This window comes from Bufo bufo, chromosome 11 (assembly GCF_905171765.1).
Source record: "Bufo bufo chromosome 11, aBufBuf1.1, whole genome shotgun sequence".
NCBI classification, from domain to species: domain Eukaryota; kingdom Metazoa; phylum Chordata; class Amphibia; order Anura; family Bufonidae; genus Bufo; species Bufo bufo.
The window spans coordinates 29475945-29499108 of NC_053399.1; the positions used below are offsets into that span (position 1 = coordinate 29475945).

General features: G+C 44.5%; 1 protein-coding gene across 1 annotated transcript in view; it reads right to left on the reverse strand.

The window, feature by feature from the left end:
* The window catches only part of SLC38A6 (solute carrier family 38 member 6), a 64288-nt gene that overhangs the window by 15507 nt on the left and 25617 nt on the right, over window positions 1-23164 (reverse strand). Inside the window, exons 6-10 of the mRNA XM_040411199.1 lie at window positions 15292-15370; window positions 12943-13025; window positions 12423-12481; window positions 7243-7308; window positions 114-164 (exon numbers count right to left, since the gene is read on the reverse strand). Coding sequence (XP_040267133.1) covers window positions 114-164; window positions 7243-7308; window positions 12423-12481; window positions 12943-13025; window positions 15292-15370 — 338 coding nt within the window. The remainder of the gene's footprint in view (window positions 1-113; window positions 165-7242; window positions 7309-12422; window positions 12482-12942; window positions 13026-15291; window positions 15371-23164) is intronic.

A 23164-nucleotide genomic window follows, 5' to 3' on the forward strand; every position in this document is an offset into this window, starting at 1 on the left:
CAGATCCATGACGGATGCGCACCAAACGCGAGTGTGAAAGCAGCCTTAAATGTACATTTCCTATCTAGACGCATCTCAAATGTACAAACATCACATATAACTTGGAAACTCACCTCTTTAGAAAATTCAAAAAGTTTTGGTTTACATTCTGAACTGTTTGAAATCTATGAAACAAAAAGATAAAATATTACAATTAGGTCGAGCAGGAATAAATATCGTAATATGAAATTTCTCCAACATAGCACCTCTCCAGAAAGACATGAATGGTGGCTAGAACAGACGGCATTAGAATAGTTGTCTGCAATGCATTTTCTGGTAGTCTAGAACAAGACTTATTGGAGGAGCACTAAGGGGGGATTTATTGAGCTCCTGTGCCAGAATAGTGGATCCAAAAAGTCAGAAATAGTTGCACAAGAAAAACATTAGCATTTTTGTGCCCTTTTATGACATGCTCCCCACTGTTCAAAAATTGTGTGGCAAGGAGCAAATTCAGGTGCACAGACCTGCTAAGATGCGAGGAAGTAGAGCCCAATGGGGACCAGAAAGGGTAACCTAATTGCCATGAGTCCAGATGCTGAAAGCCTTGGTGTTCAGATAATAGTCAGCAGAGGTGGCTACAGAGTCACATGCAGTTTATGTTCCCGTTTCCAGTGACTCCTGATAACTCTATGACAAACAAGTGTCCAGAATTCAGTGAGGCAGTCGAGGATTGTTGGTACACCGTACTTCTGTCCAGTTAAAAGAACTCAGTCACAGATCACTTGTGTACTATGAACCCCAACCTCAGACTGTACAGGTTGGCACAGGAAAAAATTGCTGCGTTTAATGGGCTGTTTAAAAGCCAGAGAAGTTCTCTGTTCTGCACTAATGAAGGGCGATCACCCTGAACCAGCTGTCTGAAGACGAATGTCTGGTGTGTTTCTATAATCCTAAATTATGTTACAAGTCCTGTTTTGAAAAGGTTGGACACTAACCATGTGGATAAATAGAACTGTAAAGAAAGCAATAAATGACAAAAATAAAGCATATAAATCACTAAAACAGGAGGGTAGCACGGAAGCACTGAAAAACTATAAGGAAAAAAATAGAACATGTAAAAAACAAATAAAAGCGGCCAAACTAGAGACCGAGAGATTAATTGCCAAAGAGAGTAAAACTAACCCTAAAATGTTCTTAAATTATATAAATGTTAAAATGTATAAATCTAAAGGTGTCAGCCCTTTAAAGAGTAATGAGGGGGGAGTTGCAGAGGGACGAGGAGAAAGCAAAGCTGTTAAATATTTTTTTCTCCAATGTATTCACTGAGGAAAATAAACTGTCAGATGAAAGGCTGAATGTAAAAATAAATTCCCCATTTAAAAAAAAGTGTCCTGTCTGACCCAGGAAGAAGTACAACAGCGACTTAAAAAGATTAAGACAAATCGCCAGGACCAGATGGCATACACCCCCGTATCCTAAAGGGAATTAAGTAATGTCATAGCCAGACCCTTATTTCTGATATTTTCAGACTTTATACTGACAGGGAATGTCCCACAGGATTGGCGCATAGCAAATGTGGTGCCAATATTCAAAAAGGGTCCAAAAACAGAGCCTGGAAACTATAGGCCGGTAAGTTTAACATCTGTTGTGGGTAAACTGTTTGAAGGTTTTCTGAGAGATGCTATATTAGAGCATCTCAATGGAAATAAGCAAATAACGCCATATCAGCATGGCTTCGTGAGGGATCGGTCATGTCAGACTAATTTAATCAGTTTTTATGAGGAGGTAAGTTCTAGACTTGACAGCGGCGAATCAAAGGATGTTGTGTATCTGGACTTCTCCAAAGCATTTGACACTGTACCACATAAAAGGTTAGTATATAAAATGAGAATGCTCGGACTGGGAGAAAACGTCTGTATGTGGGTAAGTAACTGGCTGAGTGATAGAAAACAGAGGGTGGTTATTAACGGTACACACTCAGATTGGGTCACTGTCACTAGTGGGGTACCTCAGGGGTCAGTATTGGGCCCTATTCTCTTCAATATATTTATTAATGATCTTGTAGAAGGCTTGCATAGTAAAATATAAATTTTCGCAGATGACACTAAACTGTGTAAAGTAATTAACACTGAAGAGGACAGTATACTACTACAGAGGGATCTGGATAGATTGGAGGCTTGGGCAGAGAAGTGGCAGATGAGGTTTAACACTGACAAATGTAAAGGAATAATGCAAGTCACCCGTACATACTAAATGGCAAAACACTCGGTAACACTGACATGGAAAAGGACTTAGGAATTTTAATAAACAGCAAACTAAGCTGCAAAAACCAGTGTCAGGCAGCTGCTGCCAAGGCCAATAAGATAATGGGTTGCATCAGAAGGGGCATAGATGCCAGTGATAAGAACATAGTCCTACCACTTTACAAATCGCTAGTCAGACCACACATGGAATACTGTGTACAGTTCTGGGCTCCAGTGAACATGGCAGACATAGCAGAGCTGGAGAGGGTCCAGAGGAGGGCAACTAAAGTAATAACTGGAATGGGGCAACTACAGTACCCTGAAAGATTATCAACATTAGGGTTATTCACTTTAGAAAAAAGACGACTGAGGGGAGATCTAATTACTATGTATAAATATATCAGGGGTCAGTACAGAGATCTATCCCATCATCTATTTATCCCCAGGACTGTGACGAGGGGACATCCTCTGCGTCTGGAGGAAAGAAGGTTTGTACACAAACATAGAAGAGGATTCTTTACGGTAAGAGCAGTGAGACTATGGAACTCTCTGCCTGAGGAGGTGGTGATGGGGAGTACAATAAAGGAATTCAAGAGGGGCCTGGATGTATTTCTGGAGCGTAATAATATTACAGGCTATAGCTACTAGAGAGGGATCGTTGATCCAGGGAGTTATTCTGATTGTCTGAAGTGGGGAAAATTGGCTGCTACCTCAGTTTTTTTTTTCTTTGCCTTCATCTGGATCAACTTGCAGGATGACAGGCTGAACTGGATGGACAAATGTCTTTTTTTGGCCTTATGTACTATGTTATATGATAGCTGCCTTTCAACAGGCGGTGCCAGAGCCTTTCATTTTTCTTCCAGGCAGGGTGCTGAATCTCCTTAAAGAGACCAGTCCTGTATTAACACTTACTGGGAGTACCCCATGGTATGGAGATTTACCGGCAATGCTTCAGGGGAAACTAGTATTAAAGAGGCATCTCCCAAGAAAAACATCTCGCCAGCGCCACCTATTGGAAGTGGCTCCCTATAAGTCAAGATCCGACTTTCCAAAGTGTCTTGGGTTTCGACAAAGGAATACAGCCAAGCCTGATATCCATCTGTAGACAGCTGTTTCGGGGTCCTTACCTCTAACCAGGCATGGGATCCAGCCGGTTCTCTCCGGTTCTGCCGAACCGTTTGTTAAAATTACAGCAGGTTCGCAGGACCGGTGAGAAGCAGGAATCCCGACCCGGTTCTGACCTGTAGCATAACATAAATCAGTTTCAAAACCCGGATCCAGCAGCCGGTCCCCCGCATGCAGCAACCTTTTTTTTTTCCTTTTTTTTTTGGGAAATCACTTACTGCTGCCGCAGCGCCGCCGCCGCCCGCCCCCAGCCTGCGTGTGCCAGCCTCTCCGAGTCATGGCAACACGGTCACATGGCTCAGGCTGCGGGGGCGTGACTATTGAGTGAGCGGCGCGGCGGCGGCGGGAAGCAGCCAGGGACTGTCTAGATGCGAGCTGACTGACCGTGTTGTGTCTGACTCGCACAGTCCTAGACACAGCCGTCAGCAAGATTGAAGAGTCGCAGCCAGCAGGAGTCAGGACAGGTCAGGTCGTGTTAGGGTAGTGACAACATGGATGGAGGGGCCACGGGGGGAGAAATGTGACAACATGGATGGGGGGGGAGAAATGTGACATCAACATGGATGGAGGGGGCCAGGGGGGAAGAAATGTGACAACATGGATGGGGGAGAGAAATGTGACATCAACATGGATGGAGGGGGCCAGGGGGGAAGAAATGTGACAACATGGATGGGGCCAAGGGGGGGGGGGGGGGGGGTGGAGAAATGTGACAACATGGATGGGGGGGGCCAGGGGGGGAGAAATGTGACAACACGGATGGAGGGGGCCAGGGGGGGTGAAAAGTGACAACATGGATGGGGGGGGAGAAATGTGACAACATCAACATGGATGGAGGGGGCCAGGGGGGAGGAGAAATGTGACAACATGGATGGAGGGGGCCGGGGGAGGAGAAATGTGACAACATGGATGGGGGGGGGAGAAATGTGACAACATGGATGGGGGGGAGAAATGTGACAACATGGATGGGGGGGAGAAATGTGACAAAATGGAGGGGGGGAGAAATGTGACAATATGGATGGAGGGGGGGGGAATTTGACAACATGGATGGAGGTGGAGAAATGTGACAACATGGATGGAGGGGGAGAAATGTGACAACATGGATGGGGGGGAGAAATGTGACAAAATGGAGGGGGGGAGAAATGTGACAATATGGATGGAGGGGGGGGGAATTTGACAACATGGATGGAGGTGGAGAAATGTGACAACATGGATGGGGGGGGGAGAAATGTGACAACATGGATGGGGGGGAGAAATGTGACAACATGGATGGGGGGGAGAAATGTGACAAAATGGAGGGGGGGAGAAATGTGACAATATGGATGGAGGGGGGGGGGGAATTTGACAACATGGATGGAGGTGGAGAAATGTGACAACATGGATGGAGGGGGAGAAATGTGAGGGCTGATGTGACACAGGTGATTTGACAGGGAGGGGTAAGAAATGTGACATTGAGGGGGTGAAATGTGACATGGGGGGCTGATGGCTGACATGGGGTCTGATCTGAGGCATTGGTGGTCTTATCTGAGATCTGATTAACATTGGGGGTCTGATTGCTGGTCTGACCTGATGGTCATCTTCCTTGGGAGATACATCTTTGCATTTTTCTTATAGAAGAGAGAGGTAATTTACAGACTTCCCAGAGGAGCATTGCATAGCTTATAACACTCCTCATGGTGATGGGGAAAGAGAAGGAGAGCATCATGGGTAGGACCGCACAGAAATGTGTAGATGTATTGAATAGTAGCTGCTCACTTTACGTTGTTGATCTCGGGCACAACAGCCAGTAGCCCTGGGTGAAGGGTTGCTTCTGCTGCTGCTCGCTGTCCTACCAGTCCATGGTAGTGGCCAGAACTGTTGCTGAATAGGTCAGTGAGAAAAAAAAAATGGGAGCTGATGGAAGCGCTGCCAAGGAGGACAGCCCAGAGGAAAATTTAATGCGTTTCGGAATCGTACTGATCCCATCGTCATGTCAAATTTAGTACCATTCGTCTTGGCTGTGCTCCTTAGCATCTTTTTTTTTTCTTCTCACTGATCTATTCATATGCCTACTAGGTGCCCTTCATAACAAGAAATGGTACAGAACAGAGCCATGGATCATGAGAAAAGAACAAGTGATGTATTATAGGGGCACTGTGCCTGGCAAATTTTGTATGGGCATTGCAGTAGCAGTAACTACTTTTTGGACAATGTTAAACTATTTTATATTCCATGCTATGCAGAATCACGTTATGGATAATTCTGTGTGGCAGTACAATGGAATAATCTGCGTTTATCCTTAAAGGGGTTATCCCATGACTAATGTAAAAATTTAAAATCAGACATCATATAGTACATGGCAACCTCTGTCTAATAAAGCTAGAACCAGCCCTGTACCTCACATGGATCCAGAGATCTCCCCATTCATTGCTCTGCTAGATTTGGCTCAAGGGGAGTGTCTTTTCTGCTGCAGCTAAGGGGGCGTGTCCCTGCTCTACCTATCACAGCTCAGGAGGCAGTTGAAGGATGAAAAGGAGCATGTGCGGCCATCTCAGCGAGCAGGTCAAAAAAAAACAAAAAAAAACAAAAAAAAACAACAAACAGCAGGTGGCGCTATACAGATCCACTCTATTGAATAACACAGTGGCAATGCTAAATTTTTTATTATATGCAATTACAGAAGTATTCAGATCCAGGTGCTGGTGCAGGTGGGACAACCCCTTTAACAAAACTACCATTCTGCTTACACTTCTGCTTGGACGTTGCACTGTGAAATAGCTGGAGCATGGTGCCACTTGGTAGGATTGATGTTTTGGCAACAATGTGCTGTGGGCACTACAAAGCTGAGACAATCAGGAGGTCATTGTTAAATCTGGTGTAGGGCTGCAACAATTACTCGACTAAATCAAGTAATTCGACACCAAAAAACCTTGATGCAAATTTTTTGCATTGAGGATTAGTTTGTGTCACGTGACCACGGAGCGGGAGTGAAGCGCTTGCTATTAATCCTGCTCCGTGGTCTCCGACCATGCTCTGAATACTCACTTTTCCAGCAAGGGGCCTCCGGACACTCCACAGCACGTCCATGGTCCCGCGCTGCACTGACCTTCTGACATACGCACGCGGTGACCTGACGCGCTGTGTGACGTCAGGCGCAGAGCAGCGCTGAACGATGGAGGAAAGTTAAGTTGGTGCGACTAAGGCCGGGGGGGTCCGGTGTGCACAGCATCATATCAACCAATGACGCTGTGCACTCTGGGTGTCAGGAGGAGCAGGGGGGGAGAGCTGCTGGCACAAAGGGGGGGGGGGGGGGGGAAGGGGAGCTGATGGCTCTGGGGTGGTGGAGCTGATGGCACTGGGTGGGGAGAGCTGAAGGCAATGGGGGATTGGAGCTGATGGCACTGGGGGGAACTGATGTACTTGGGCTGATCGCACAAGGGGGGAACGGAAGGCTGTTGGGGACTAATGGCAGGGGGTCTAATGAGTTTTTATAAAGGAAAACAGTCTATTAATTAATTTTTTCTTATTAGATTACTCGATTAATCGCAAAAAATAAATCGATAGAATACTCCATTTCTAAAATAATCGTTTACTGCAGCCCTAATCTGGTGTTCCCTAGAGAACAAGATATAGAATTTTACAATCGGGGTTGGGTTTGGAGGAGTAGGGTTTACATCCGATTGGCTGGGGAACATGCTTCTATGCTTCCTTGGCTGAAGTTCCGGATTGCAGCTAGCTGTCCCTGTGGCTCCTAAAAGGCAGTTAGCCTTGTTCTGCAGTATATACCGTCAAAGGGGGGTCAACGGCAGCTGAGTGGTCAATGTTTCTGATGGATTAGGTTAACCATGGTCCTGTCGCCTTCAGTTCCAACCTATTTCACATTTTTTTTCTATCTGCCATCCTCAGTGCGCAATCTTACCTCCGCGTATGCCAAAGTATGATTCACAGGAAGAGGGCATGGAATGTACCATTTTTTAATCACAACCTGAAAACCAAACAGACAGGTATTAGGATCTGGAAAGCGTGGTTAGAAATAAAAAAAGAGACCACAATCAACGAGTCATAACCTGCTCAAATATATCAGAGGCAATGCAGGTGAACACATGGAAATGCCACGCATACGTTTATCTGATCCTGATGCAGCAGTACTAAAAAGTGAGCAACTTTGCATGCCAACAGGCAATACTGCTTGCAGTGGCTCATCTGATCATATATACCCAATCTTGCAGCCATTAACGTTCAATACACAAGCATACATTATCAGTGCAGACAAGAAACCTATTACACTTGTTGAGTCATGTACCGCCATGCCCCTGCTGTCAGTGCTTAGAAAGTTCCCTGCTGTTATTTTGTATATGGCACTAGATCACCTTGAAATGACTAATTCACCTGCCTCTTCAGTCAATTTATATTTGGAAGGATGCCATATCAAGATCCCCCGGGCTGCTCAAGGCCACATGACAAGTTATTGAGACTTTGACATTTTGTGGAGGTGTACCCACCACTGGGGTTGGCTTTTGTTTCAATAAATAGTTTGAGATGAGGAAATCACAATTTCTGCTTCTACTTAAATGCCCAACATTCATGATATAAAATTGCCCCAAAAGGTGTACATAGCCTTTAAATCACATTTTTAGGTTTTTAAATAATTTTTGGTGATCTTTTTAATTTCTCATGTCAATATCTATATTTAAAACAAAAAGCATAAAATCCTACAATTTTTGCGCTAGCCATTAATCCTAATAGGCGCCACTTTACTGCAGTTATCTCCTTATCATTACAGCCAGGATTAGAAATCACAGGTAGCAGCGCAGTGTATAGATAAGACAGGATCCTCTATTCACAATAGGCGATCATCAAAGCTCATCTATTCTTTCCCTGTACAATGACCTCTGCACAGGTCACACAGCATGCCTAGAAGACTCTCCCATAGAAGTCAATGAGGTCCCCTCCAGACCATTGTGTCTATGGCCCATGGGACTGCCGTAAAGCAATTTTTTAAATGCTTTCTAAATGCTGATGACAACAGCACAGGCAAGATGGCCGCCCTCATAATCATGTCCAGGAACTAGAACAAATAAATCTGTAATCAGAAAATAAAAACAGAAGGATAGGGGCCAAACCCCCAAAAAGGTGCGAAATCTTGTGCCACCATGATGTGCCCCAAACTTTGCATTTTTTTTTTCGGCCAGTTTTCTGGCATACAGGAGAAAATAAATGCACGCGCCCCCCCCCCCCCCCCAGGGTGCATATCAAGTTATTGAACTCAATTGTGGTGTAATAACAATATAAATCCATATGCAGTATGTGGTGAAGGGACGAGGTAGGGGATATTCTGTAAAATATAATAATACTAAAAAGGAACCACTGTAAGAATAGGTATTATGAAACTAATCAGCCCAGAATTCCTGACCTATGGTGGACATTCATGTATGGCTTGTGAAATAACACACAAGCCAACACAAGAATGGATCAAGACACGTATATATGAATCTAAGGAGCCTTGTGGAAAAGAGTACTGAAATGGAAATCATCATGCAGCACCACAAAAATACACAGAGGACACAATTATTCCAATTTAGAACAGCCGGCAATATTCAGAGCCAGTAGAGAAGTACATCCATCCTTCCTTACAGCTGAGGCAGGAGGAACCGTCAAGATGAGTGCTGCAACCATCATTGCGAGTCTTGGTGGTCCGGCCCATTTCTCTGGGGTCATGGATATACCAGATTTTTGGCATGTCCATAGAATTTTTTTTAGCGATCTACAAAACGGTTTACTGATTGATTGCTTGGTAAATAATGAAATCCCAAAAATTTGGCTTTTGTCATGTTCCCCGAGGTGTGGGCTGAACAGCGCAAGTAAAATTTCATCCTGGCAACGATAACACGGTTCCTTCAAGGTCTTGAAAAATCTCCATCCACACGCTGTACAGATGTAAACAATTCTCTTCTACTCTCACAAACACCAGACCTTTTGCTTATACTTCTGGTTAATTATATTACAAAAAGTCGAAAGAAACCCCTGATGTAGAAGAGGGGGTGTTGAGGTTTTTGAAAATATGTTGAAATTCTAAAATTTCCAGAAGGACAAGCGTATTGTTTTCAAGTCCTCTTTATTTTAAGCTTGTAAAAAAAATTATTATCCTGGAGATGATGGAGGTATAGAAAACACTTAGATTTCTCTTGGAACAGCTTTTTTTTCCTGTGGAAGCTCATCCTATTGAAATATGGGCTCCCAATTGAAACTGGGCCTACAAAAAATAAATAAAAAAATTCTACAAGCCAGGCTGCAAAACACCCCGACACCCCCCAGACACCTTCTAGTGATTCAACCAGACACAAAGTGACATGTGAACATCCTAATAATATCCGCACTGAGGTTTCACGTCAGAGTCAGCCATCTAATCTGGCTGGGAAGCGGACATGGCATGCTACGTCCTACTGAGAACCACCCGGCAGGAAGGGTGGCCCAATCCTCCAGATGTGCAAGCGCACTTTTGTATCAGATATGACCACATAAAAAATAAAAATCACTGTGCAGGAATATCTACATTACACATAATTAAAACCATATTGAAAAGCTGAAAGGATAGCACCATAAATGACCCATTGTGGTTGTATTCCACAGCTGCACATAGTGCTCACTGTATTCCCAGTTACACTATGGTTTATACACAGTAGCAGGCGGTACCCAGATAAATGTGCTGGGATCTACTCCCTTTTTTTCCCAGACAGGAGTGTGAGTGGTAATTTAGAAATGGCAGCTGAAAATCATACAAAAATGTAACCCAACTAAAAAAAAAAAAAAAAAAAAAAAAAAAATTTAAATTGACTGTCCCCTGTGCTTTAAATTACTGTTAACTCAAAACTACTAATCTCTATGTCCTCCAGTGCTGGAATCCATTCTTTAAGATGACCACCCACATTAGATTGTCAGCTGAACCTGCTAATTTGAGCAGGGATGACCAACCCTCTAATGTGTAGGGGGCGTCCTGACATTCTCCCAAATGCCGATGTCTGGGAAAAGAAGGATCGGGCAGATGGAATACGACATGCCCAGTCCTTCGGTTCTCAGGGGAAATAAGTCACTGCCAAAGGGGCCTTGCAACATTTTCTCCCCTTTCCCCAGGCACAACATTTGCATGCTTGGCATGTGCATCAGAGGGTTGGGAGGAACAGCTGTCAGCCAAATGCGCATTCAGCTGACCTCTATGAAAAGTGCATAGCCAGTGACCTCCCTATCTAACCATTTGCATAGACACATAGCTGTGGTTCACCTGATTTAAAAAGCGGTTATCCTTTTCTTAGGCCTCATGCACATGACCGTATGTGTTTTGCGGTCCGACAAAAAAAACGGATGACGTCCATATGGCATCCGTTTTTTTTTGTGGAATCATTATTTTTGCGGATCCATTGTAATAATGCCTATCCTTGTCCGCAAACTAGAAAAAAAATAGGACATGCACTACTTTTTTTGCGGGGCTGCGGAACGGACATACGGATGCGGATAGCACGCGGTGTGCTGTCCGCATTTTTTGCGGACCCATTGAAATGAATGGGTCTGCATCCTATCCGCAAAAAAAAAAAAAAAAAACGAAACTGACACAGAAACAAAATATGTTTGTGTGCATGAGGCCTTATCTGAGGCTCCATTCCCAGGTTATGCTAATTTTTTATAATATGCAAATGAGGCCTTTGGTGCAATGAGGGCATTACCATAGTTTGTGTTGCACACAACCTCCGCCCATTTCTGTGGAGAGGCCCTCTCTGGCTGCTTTGTCACTGCCTGGACCCCTGTCAATCAAAGCAGTGAGGAAGGGGCTGACCACAGAAAGGAGTGGAGCTTGGGTGCTGGCTCCTTAAATTGCACCAAAGGCCTAATTTGCATATTAAGAAAAATATAACTCGGCAACGGAGCCTCCGATCAACAAAAGAAAAACAGCGTTTTAATCAGGCGAACCACAGCTATGTGTCTATGCAAACGGTTGGATTGGGAGGTCGCTGGCACGCATTCCTTATAGAGGGAGTCTGTCAGCAAGATTTTCTATAAGTAACCTAGCATAATGGTGGGTAGGGCTTCATAAAATATAAAGGATTAAAACGCTACCTTTTATTGTGCAAACCCATTGCTGCATCGGCCCTAAAGTCACTTTTAATCCAATATGCAAATAGACTCCTAAGGGCACGGAGGGTGGGCCATAGCCATCATCTCCAAAAAAAATAAAAATTGCTCACTGATCACTTGGTGGAAACACCAGAATTCTGGCATGGGAAAAAAAAAATGTTGCGCGGTGAAATTTGCGAGTTTTTGGCCCTAACGCCACTTTTCAGAAGAGGTATGAAAAGGAAGCATTGCAAGGGCGGCCACAAGGCCAGACACATCTATTCACACCATTCAACCCAGGGCAGCCAGAGGATGCAATAAATTCATGACCACAAATGTGTTGCACCCTCCGGCAGCGCAGAGGGAATCAAGACCCGTGCGTAAAACCTTACTTTTATACCCCTACACATCTACCAATGCTCCTTGGGGAATGGGGGGGGGGGGGTCAATATAGATGATGGATTCTTCAAATTCAAAAATAAGCGTGCACGGAGAACTAAGACCAAAGTACATAGCTTTAGATGGGATTTACAAAATCTCTTCTTTTTATGTACAGACACAACTGTAATGGGAGAAGCCCGCTGCATCCTCCCCTCGTACAATTTCACACCTCAGATCACAGCATTCAGGCCATCAAATGGGTGCTATACGACTCGTTTTAAAAAAGGTGACACAGTTGGGTACGACCCAAGTCAGAACTTTCCCCCCTTCTATTTTTGCAAGGTATGAAATTATATTTGTCCTCTACGGGTACATAAAAATCTAAAAGACTTCCTAAAACTTGATTAGGAAAATTTATTTGTGCGTATTATTTTTCTCCTCAAACCACAGTGACCTAAAACTCAATCCAAGACGTGTAGGTGATAAAAAATACATTAGGAGAAAAGGGGGGGGGGGGGGGGGGTATTCAGCACGGACTCATTAAAGAAGTGAAAAGGGAGTAAGTCATTTCGGCCACTTAAGCCCCCCGAAAGAGTTATTTTAGGGACTTACCACAATGGCAAAGTAGACCATAAAGAAAAATGACAAACTACTTGTGTAGCCAAGAAAGCCTGTAAAATAACAGTAAAATAAAAAGCAATTTATATGGAACCTGATCTTAATGCAGAGCTAAGGTTTTACATTTCTGGCATGTTTTATTTTACAGTGCGTGGTATCTGGAGCTTAAAGCTCAAAATAACAGCCTTTCCCAGTGCCTGTCACAGATCATTCATGTCGTTTTTGTAGGGCCGAATTAGGACGAGCTTTACCGCTAATGGAATGCCATAAGTAAAAGCTGCCCTTTAATGTTCTCCTGTAAAGATTTTATTTTTGTATAGCAGACAACATACTACTGCAACCTAAGTAATGGCTTAACAAGCCAGGCCCCCTGACTGAAACAAATTAAAATATCCCATATGAAATGGGGTCTAATGACTTTCTACTGGGGCCCCTTTCCTTTGCTATCCCTTGCCAGCCTATTAAGAGGGGACTGTTTCCCCCTCATCCGTAGATTTTTTTTCTTTTTCCTTACCTATTTTGGGGAGCAGCGCCAATGGGAGTACAACGCACACAGCTGTAATTATTAACAGCAATCTACCATCCAGGTACCAGGCCCTGAAACACAGATTTATACATTTTACTACTGGATATTAAAACGAGCACAGCCCCTATATGCGTAAAGGGTTGTGTCACTTCTTCAGCAAGTGGCGTTGATCATGTCGAGAAAAGGTAATACAAGGCACTTACTAATGTACAGTCGTGGCCAAAAGTTTTGAGAATGACACAAATATTAGTTTTCACAAAGTTTGCTGCTAAACTGCTTTTAGATCTTTGTTTCAGTTGTTTCTGTGATGTAGTGAAATATAATTACACGCTCTTCATACGTTTCAAAGGCTTTTATCGACAATTACATGACATTTATGCAAAGAGTCAGTATTTGCAGTGTTGGCCCTTCTTTATCAGGACCTCTGCAATTCGACTGGGCATGTTCTCAATCAACTTCTGGGCCTATTCCTGACTGATAGCAACCCATTCTTTCATAATCACTTCTTGGAGTTTGTCAGAATTAGTGGGTTTTTGTTTGTCCACCCGCCTCTTGAGGATTGACCACAAATTCTCAATGGGATTAAGATCTGGGGAGTTTCCAGGCCATGGACCCAAAATATCAACATTTTGGTCCCCGAGCCACTTAGTTATCACTTTTTCCTTATGGCACGGTGCTCCATCGTGCTGGAAAATGCATTGTTCTTCACCAAACTGTTGTTGGATTGTTGGAAGAAGTTGCTGTTGGAGGGTGTTTTGGTACCATTCTTTATTCATGGCTGTGTTTTTGGGAAAAATTGTGAGTGAGCCCACTCCTTTGTATGAGAAGCAACCCCACACATGAATGGTCTCAGGATGCTTTACTGTTGGGATGACACAGGACTGATGGTAGCGCTCACCTTTTCTTCTCCGGACAAGCCTTTTTCCAGATGCCCCAAACAATCGGAAAGAGGCTTCATCGGAGAATACGACTTTGCCCCAGTCCTCAGCAGTCCATTCACCATACTTTCTGCAGAAGATCAATCTGTCCCTGATGTTTTTTTTGGAGAGAAGTGGCTTCTTTGCTGCCCTTCTTGACACCAGGCCATCTTCCAAAAGTCTTCGCCTCACTGTGCGTGCAGATGCGCTCACACCTGCTTGCTGCCATTCCTGAGCAAGCTCTGCACTGGTGGCACTCCGATCCGGCAGCTGAATCCTCTTTAGGAGACGATCCTGGCGCTTGCTGGACTTTCTTGGACGTCCTGAAGCCTTCTTAACAAGAATTGAACCTTTCCTTGAAGTTCTTGATGATCCTATAAATTGTTGATTGAGGTGCAATCTTAGTAGCCACAATATCCTTGCCTGTGCAGCCATTTTTATGCAACGCAATGATGGCTGCACGCGTTTCTTTGCAGGTCACCATAGTTAACAATGGAAGAACAATGATTTCAAGCATCACCCTCCTTTTAACATGTCAAGTCTGCCATTTTAACCCAATCAGCCTGACACAATGATCTCCAGCCTTGTGCTCGTCAACATTCTCACCTGAGTTAACAAGACGATTACTGAAATGATCTCAGCAGGTCCTTTAATGACAGCAATGAAATGCAGTGGAAAGGTTTTTTTGGGATTAAGTTAATTTTCATGGCAAAGAAGGACTATGCAATTCATCTGATCGCTCTTCATACCATTCTGGAGTATATGCAAATTGCTATTATAAAAACTTAAGCAGCAACTTTTCCAATTTCCAATATTTATGTAATTCTCAAAACTTTTGGCCACGACTGTATGTTGATCGTCCATATTGTCTCCTTTGCTGAACTGATTCATTTTTCCATCATATGATACACTGCTCGTTTCCATGGTTATGACCACCCTGCAATCCAGCAGTGGTGGTCGTGCTTGAACACTATAGGAAACAGTGCCGGGCTCTCTGGTGGTCGGGACCCTGGAAGCACGTTTGTGCAGCAGCTCCCGTCTCGACCACCTCGTAGTTGCGCTACAGCGGTGGTCGTAACTCCTGAAAACGAGCAGCGTAATGGAAAAATGAATCTGTAAGATAATAGGCATGCTGCCCACCGTCTTTACAGAAACTCGCATACTTTTTTCCCACATGTCGAGATGCTTTGAAAGCCCAATTCACACACATTGCATTATCATTTCTTGTGGAAAACGCATCGAAAGTCCGTCACATCTGAACGAATCCTAAAGTTTCCATGTGTGGCGAACATGAATCAGAGCATTTCCTTTGGTGTCAGGTGTGGTAATATAAAGACAACACGTTTTTCGTGATAAAAGCGATTTTTTTAATAGGGAAAGTCTTTATAAAATATAATGCTTGCCTACTGGAAGCACTCACCCACTGTGGTCACCGGCCAAGAACCCGGCGATAGCGGCTGGTAACTCAGATTTGATAATGAACAGGTAGGATGACATTGCTGCAATAAATGCAAAAATTTGTGGGTTAAGGTCAAACATTTCACATACACTTGAGTTTATAGAGACATTAGGGATCATGAATAGTAACTTCTATTGGTGTAAGATTAGAGCAAACCATGGTGCACACAGTCTGGACACGAGAATTCTTCCCTTTTCTCAAATATGACATAAAATGTATAAAGGTGAATTTCCACACCAAGATATTTTCAGGTTATTTCAGTTTGCAGTTTTTTTATGCAGTTTTTGTGGCCAGCTTAATTTAGGTTTAACATCTGCAGTATTTTATCCGTCCGTATAGCAGTATCCATGTAGAAACCTGATGGACACCTGGTGGTGTCTAGAATATGCTGGATCTGGCTATTCCAGTATTCTGTTCCGATGCCAGAAAAGAAAACAGGAATTATGTGAATTTACAGAAGAAGGAAAAAAATTAAGTGATGTGTATAGGCCACAGACAAAATAACTTTGATTCAAAATATATGCCAATTTTATTACACACTCAGTCTTAGGTTAAAAACAATTAAAAAAGGACAAAGTGTAAGCATAAATCTGGTGTGGTGCCACATAAAGTACCAAACACTACTCCCTAGTATAATATGCACACTGGATCGTATACAATAGTAAGCAATGAATAATTGTGAGCTACTGATCACATCAATCGGGGTCCTAACCCCCTGCATTTCTCCATGCAGTAAGGGTCCATTCACACGTCCGTATGCGTTTTGCGGATCCGCAAAACACGGACACCGGCAATGTGCGTTTCGCATTTTGCGGACCGCACATCGCCGGTGCTCTCATAGAAAGTGCCTTTACTAGTCTGGAATTGCGGACAAGAATAGGACATGTTCTATTTTATTGCGTAACGGAAGTGCGGATCTGGAAGTGCGGATGCGGACAGCACATTCCGGCCCCCATTAAAAATGTATGCGGACCCATTTTGCGGACGTGTGAATGGACCCTAAGGAGAAGTTTGAATGGGTGGCCCTGCTGCTCTAATTAAGATTTATGGGGCTGAGTGTCTTGTAGGTAAAAGGGGCAAGGGTTCGGGACCCCCATTTTTGTGATCATGGTGCCCCCAGTGATCAGAATTTTTTTGCCTGTGGGAAAATCCCTTTAAAGCTTGTTTGAAGATGCTGTGCTTTTGTTAGCACTGCACTCTCTTCCTAGGCCTAGGTGCAGCCTGATCCCATTTAAGTGAATGGTCCTGGGCTGCAATACCAAGCACAACCACTATACAATGTATGGCACTGTGCTTGCGATGCTGTGAGGAGGCCGCAACCTCTTCAAACAGCTGATCTGCGGAGGACAGGTCATCAATACTCTACTCCCAGAAAAACCCTTTAAGGTTGTGTAAAGGGTTGGACATGGTACAAGATAGCCCCCTACAGGTGGTAGCTTGTCTAGTTATTCCTACTTCTGGTTTGGAAAAACCCTTAGAACATGAACCAATCATCTGTTAACCCTAAGGCCACTTTCACACGGGCGTTGCGGGAAAATGTGCGGGTGCGTTGCGGGAACACCCGCGATTTTTCCGCGCGAGTGCAAAACATTGTAATGCGTTTTGCGCTCGCGTGAGAAAAATCACGCATGTTTGGTACCCGAACTTCTTCACAGAAGTTCGGGCTTGGGTTAGGTGTTGTGTAGATTTTATTATTTTCCCTTAGAACATGGTTATAAGGGGAAATAATAGCATTCTGAGTACAGAATGCTTAGTAGGTGATCAATTGAGGGTTAAAAAATAAATAAAAATAATTAACTCACCTTCTCCTCTTGTTCGCGTAGTTCCCGTCTCTCCTTTACTTCTCAAAAGATGAACTATCGGCTAAAGGACCTTTGGTGACGTCAGATCACATGCTCCAATCACATGGTACATCACCGTGGTGATGGACCATGTGATTGGAGCATGTGATCTGACGTCACCACAGGTCCTATCCGATAGTTCATCTTTTGAGAAGACCGGGAACTACGCGAACAAGAGGAGAAGGTGAGTTAATTTTTTTATTTTTTTTTAACCCTCAATTGACCACCTACTAAGCATTCTGTATTCAGAATGCTATTATTTTCCCTTATAACCATGTTATAAGGGAAAATAATACAGTGAATAGACTGTCACCTAGCAACCATGCGTGAAAATCGCACCGCATCCGCACTTGCTTGCGATTTTCGCGCAACCCCATTCACTTCTATGGGGCCTGCGTTGCGTGAAAAACGCAGAATATAGAGCATGCTGCGATTTTCACGCAACGCACAAGTGATGCGTGAAAATCACCGCGTGAAAATCACCGCTCATGTGAACAGCCCCATAGAAATGAATGGGTCGGTATTCAGTGCGGGTGCAATGCGTTCACCTCACGCATCGCATCCGTGCGGAATACTCGCCCGTGTGAAAGGGGCCTAAAGGCCGCAGCCAGCAATTCTAGTTTTTCTGCACTGTTGCTGCATCACATGGAGCTCAATTAAGTCAACCGCCTGTCAGTGTAATGCACAGATGAGCTGGATCCAACATCCAAGTAAATAAGAGATCCGAGCGGGGATGGGTACACCAGGCACTAATATAGCACATAGATAAAAACACACAGTACAACTACCAAGAGTCCTACCTACCATAGAGACATACCACACAACTGTTATAAGACCCAGGGCTGAACTGCTTGTCTTGTTCCCGACAGATTTACTGCATTTTCAGGCAGCCACCAATAGATGGAGCTCAGTTCAGATTTACAGCTTTCACTGATAAAAATGGTAACTGTATAAATTCCTACGCACTGAGCTCCCCCTAGTGGTGGCTGCAGGCAGCCAGTGTTATACTGTATAAAGGGAAGCTCTATGCATTTATACTAGCTGTCTGTTGTAAATACATTGAGAAAATAGGTGTGAGAATGAGCGCCATATTTATGAAGCACCGACATAGAAGTTGGATAAAGTGAGACAGAGGGAGGGCGATTTTATTTTATTAAATAATTTTTAGTTAATAAGCTTAAGTCTCTTCTACTTTCAATAAAAACATTTTTTTTTTTAATTTGACAGAAATTTGGGGAGTCGCTCTTTACATTCTGCGTTTCCTGGGAGTGATTGAAGCATGCATACTAGGAAGTTTTGCTGTGGGGCCCAAGGGGGTGTGTGTACGCCCCTGCGAACACCCCATAGGCTGATCTGCAAGTCATCTAATCTGTGACAACCGCTGTAATGGTGGCCATATAGTTATATGAATTTTTGACTGGACCAAATGACTCACAGAATTAGGGTCCATTCACACGTCCGTATGTGTTTTGCGGATCTGCAAAACACGGAGACCGGCAATGTGCGTTCCGCATTTTGCGGACCGCACATCTCCGCCACTCTCATAGAAAATGCCTTTTTTTTGTCCGCAATTGCGGACAAGAATAGGACATGTTCTATTTTTTTGCGGAACGGAAAAGCGGATCCGGACAGCACATTCCAGCCCCATTGAAAATGAATGGGTCCACACCTGTTCCGCAAAATTGCGGAACGGATGCGAACCCATTTTGCAGACATGTGAATGGCCTCATGCACACGAACCTATGCGGAAGGTACTCAGTGTGCATTCCGTTTCTGTATTTCCATTCTGCAAAAAAAAATAGAACATGTCCTATTATTGTCCGCATTACAGACAAGGACAGTACTATCCCTACTAATAGGACATGTTCTATTTTTTTGTGGAACTGTTCCATTAGGGGCCAGCTGCTCCGTTCCGCAAAATACGGAATGCACATGGATGTCATCCGTATTTTTTGCGGACTGCAAAATACATACGGTCGTGTGCATGAGGCCTTACAGATACGTTTCTACATCCTCTCTCCGAGCTTTACAATAGGATCCATTATGCTTTACCCTAATGTAAGAGCATTTTAATTATGTTTTCCTAAAAGTAATATTCATTAGAAGTTGAAGGAAAGCAGAAACCTGAGAATGTTATTTTATGTGAAATGTGACTTATTTGAATGTTAAATTCCTGATAACTACTGGAAGGTCAAGTAAAAGCAGTTGCTGGGTCAATGGAAAAAATGAGATATTCCTGAATAATTGAGAATCTCTCACGCTTGGAAATATCCCACTGCCATATGGGGCCACAGGAATATAGCGCGGCTCAGCACCTCATCGCTCTGGTGCGGGGAGCAGATCAGCTAACTAAATAATAGAGATACAGGTGATTATGAGCAGGAATAACTGGACTCCCTTCTCTGGGACCTCGCACTCAACTCTTACCCAACTGGAAATACATAAGACAAAACCTAAGGAAGTAATTGTAGTAAATAATCATATGGCACTTCGCATTTCTCTTTTTTTTTTTTTGCGGTTTGGCTATGCACCTAGACATGTGAACCTAGCCTTAATGTGTCCCTCCAGTTGCAATCTCCCACTCAACATTAGTAGAAAGACGCTACAGTACATTGGACAGTATTGGGGGGGGGGGGGGGAAACTAACTCTCCTTAGGGAGAGAGCACCTTAATCAGTGTGAGGAGACTTCTAGGCCATACATGCTCCTCTGGAATTCTGGGAGGGAAGGGATGCAAATGAGCTCTTAACAAGCTCCGCCTCTAATGCCACCAGATGTAAGGCAGCTATCCTATAGGTCAATGTTCAGCTCCTAAAATAAGCCTTGAGACATGACTTGGATATTAAATAAGCCAGCACCTCATCTGCAGACAGCTGTTTCGGGGTGATTGCCCCTCATCAGTGCAGAGCAGAGAGTACTGGCTTAACCGGGTAGGAGGCCTGTGTCCGAGCAAGGGGGGAACTAACTCTCCTTAGGGCTCTTTCACACTTGCGTTGTCCGGATCCGGCGTGCACTTCATTTGCCAGAATTACACGCCGGATCCGGAAAAATGCAAGTGAACTGAAAGCATTTGAAGACGGATCCGTCTTCAAAATGCGTTCAGTGTTACTATGGCACCCAGGACGTTATTAAAGTCCTGGCTGCCATAGTAGAAGTGGGGAACGGGGGAGGAGTATACTTACAGTCCGTGGGGCTCCCGGGGCGCTCCAGAATGTCGTCAGAGCGCCCCATGCGCATGGATGACGTGTCCATGTGATCACGTCATCCATGCGCGTGGGGCGCCCCGATGTCACTCTGGAGTGCCCGGGGAGCCGCACGGACGGTAAGTACACTGCTCCCCACTACACTTTACCATGGCTGCCAGGACTTTAGCGTCTTGGCAGCCATGGTAACATTCAGAAAAAGCTAAACGTCTGATCCGGTAATGCGCCGAAACGACGTTTAGCTTAAGGCCGGATCCGGATTCCTTTCAATGGGCATTAATTCCGGATCCGGCCTTGCGGCAAGTCTTCAGGATTTTTGGCCGGAGCAAAAAGCGCAGCATGCTGCGGTATTTTCTCCGGCTAAAAAACGTTCCGGTCCGGAACTGAAGACATCCTGATGCATCCTGAACGGATTTCTCTCCATTCAGAATGCATTAGGATAAAACTGATCAGGATTCTTCCGGCATAGAGCCCCGACGACGGAACTCTATGCCGGAAGAAAAGAACGCAAGTGTGAAAGGGGGAGAGAGCACCTTAATCAGTGTGAGGAGACTTATAGCATTGGACAGTATTGTTACGGTGCTCACAGGAACATCCCCAGGGAGTATCTGCCTTTCCACACTTGGTGTCAGGTCAGGTAGGAGGCTATAATTTGAGGGACACTTAAAGGGGTTAACCAACGCTTTATAACTGATGACCTATCCCGAGGATAGGTCATCAGCAACTGATCAGTGGGGCTCCTGTGACCGCCGGGACCTTCTTACTGCTTACCCTAGACCAGTGACGTCGCGACCATAGGTTACGTGGCCTAGGCTCAGCCCCATTCCATTGACACCCAGAGGATAGGTTATCAGTTACAAAGAGTCTGATAACACCTTTATAGATGCGACCGCACGGTATGATCGCGGTGTTCAGCCAAGCCACGCTCATCCGTGGAAAACTCCTGCTCCCTTTGGTTGCTGCGGGTCGCCATGGCTTGGCTGCATGTGGCCGGTCACACCCTGAGAACACCTCTGTGTACATGCCCTATTGGGGTATAAACATGCAATTGGCATAGCAAGGGGTCCCTCCATATAGCCTTTGGATGGCAATTCACCTGAATGACTGCATGTCCCTGTAGTGCCCGCTGCAGGGGAAATAAACCAGCGGCATCTTCCCCTGAAAATCAGCTGTTTGCTGGCAGTCTTGGCACCCTGAAGGCCCTCGTATCAAATGGGTTGTCTGTTATTGAGACAACCCCTTCCAAGCCCTCACCATTTATCAAGGCTCTCCTGATGGAATGGTCTGCTACATTCTCAGCCACAATTTTTGCAAGATTTTATTTTTATTAAAAAGAAAATTGAGGGGGGGGGGGATATTCAGTGCTTTGCATTTTCTTAAAGTTCACTTCCCTTGGATTTCCACAATTCCCTAATCTACTCTTCACGCTCTCCTGTGTGTTTGTAGCCGGGGTACTAGAGGGAATGTGGAGTGTTTACACTGAATTAAGGAGACAATCAGACTTTCAGCACTTGGGGGGAGACTGTCAGCTACTTAGAGGATTAATTAGCCATCACTAAACAAACAGATGCACTATGGGAGGAAGTCGCCTGTTTATCCTGCAGCTTTGGGATTCTTTCATTTATATAATAAACATTTGTAGGGCAAGTATGGTGAGGACAGAATGTGTCAGATTCTCTCCTTCTCCGCAAAGTAATGGACTTCCTATGACAGATACATTCTATGGGTGAGGGACCCTAGCGGTGAAAGACGCCCAGCAAAGATGCCATGCACAACCTACTTTGGAAGTGTGCCAGTCATTTTAATACACTCGATACCAAGGCAAGGAAGGAGTTTAGCCAAGGCCTCATTATCCGGCACCCACACAGTATGGGTCCATATGCCCTCCATTAGATGCTCCACTACGGAAGTATTCCCTCTCAGAAGTACTGCGTCATCTGGAGCATCTAGTGCAGGCATGCTCAACCTGCGGCCCTCCAGCTGTTGTAAAACTACAACTCCCACAATGCCCTGCTGTAGGCTGATAGCTGTAGGCTGTTCAGGCATGCTGGGAGTTGTAGTTTTGCAACAGCTGGAGGGCCGCAGGTTGGGCATGCTTGATCTAGTGCTATACGGGGCTCCTCCGTGGATAGGTTATCAGTTACAAAGAGTCTGATAACACCTTTATGGATGCGACCGCACGGTATGATCGCGGTGTTCAGCCAAGCCACGCTCATCCGTGGAAAACTCCTGCTCCCTGCACACAGAACTGCAAAAAATCTACTCGATATTGTACAGTTTGGACTTTTATGAAATCTTTTTTTTTTTTTTTTATCCTTTCTGCTATCCCTGGGAAAGCAAAAGGAATCTATTCGACTCTGAACGCTACAATAAAGAGGACCCGTCACCTCTCCTGACATGTCTCAGTAACTACTTGCATTCCCCGTGTAATAACTATTCTGGAGCACCTATTCTTATGACTCTATGATGTGCCATTCCTCTATTATTCCCTCTAGAAATTAAGAATGAATTGCTAGCAGTTTACAGTGAAGGTCCAGCTGGTTGTTACCAGTTGTGGGCGTGTCCCTGCACGGTCATCCCTGTCTGACATCATCCAATCAGTGCTGCCAGTGTCAGACCGCTAGCAATTCATAACTTCTAGCAGGGATAACAGAGGAATGGCACAACACCGAGTCATAAGAATAGATGCCCTAGAATGGTTATTACACGGGGAATGCATGAAGTCACTAAAACAGACATGTCAGGAGAGGTCACATTAACCCCGTTCCCGACCAGCCGCTGTAAATATACA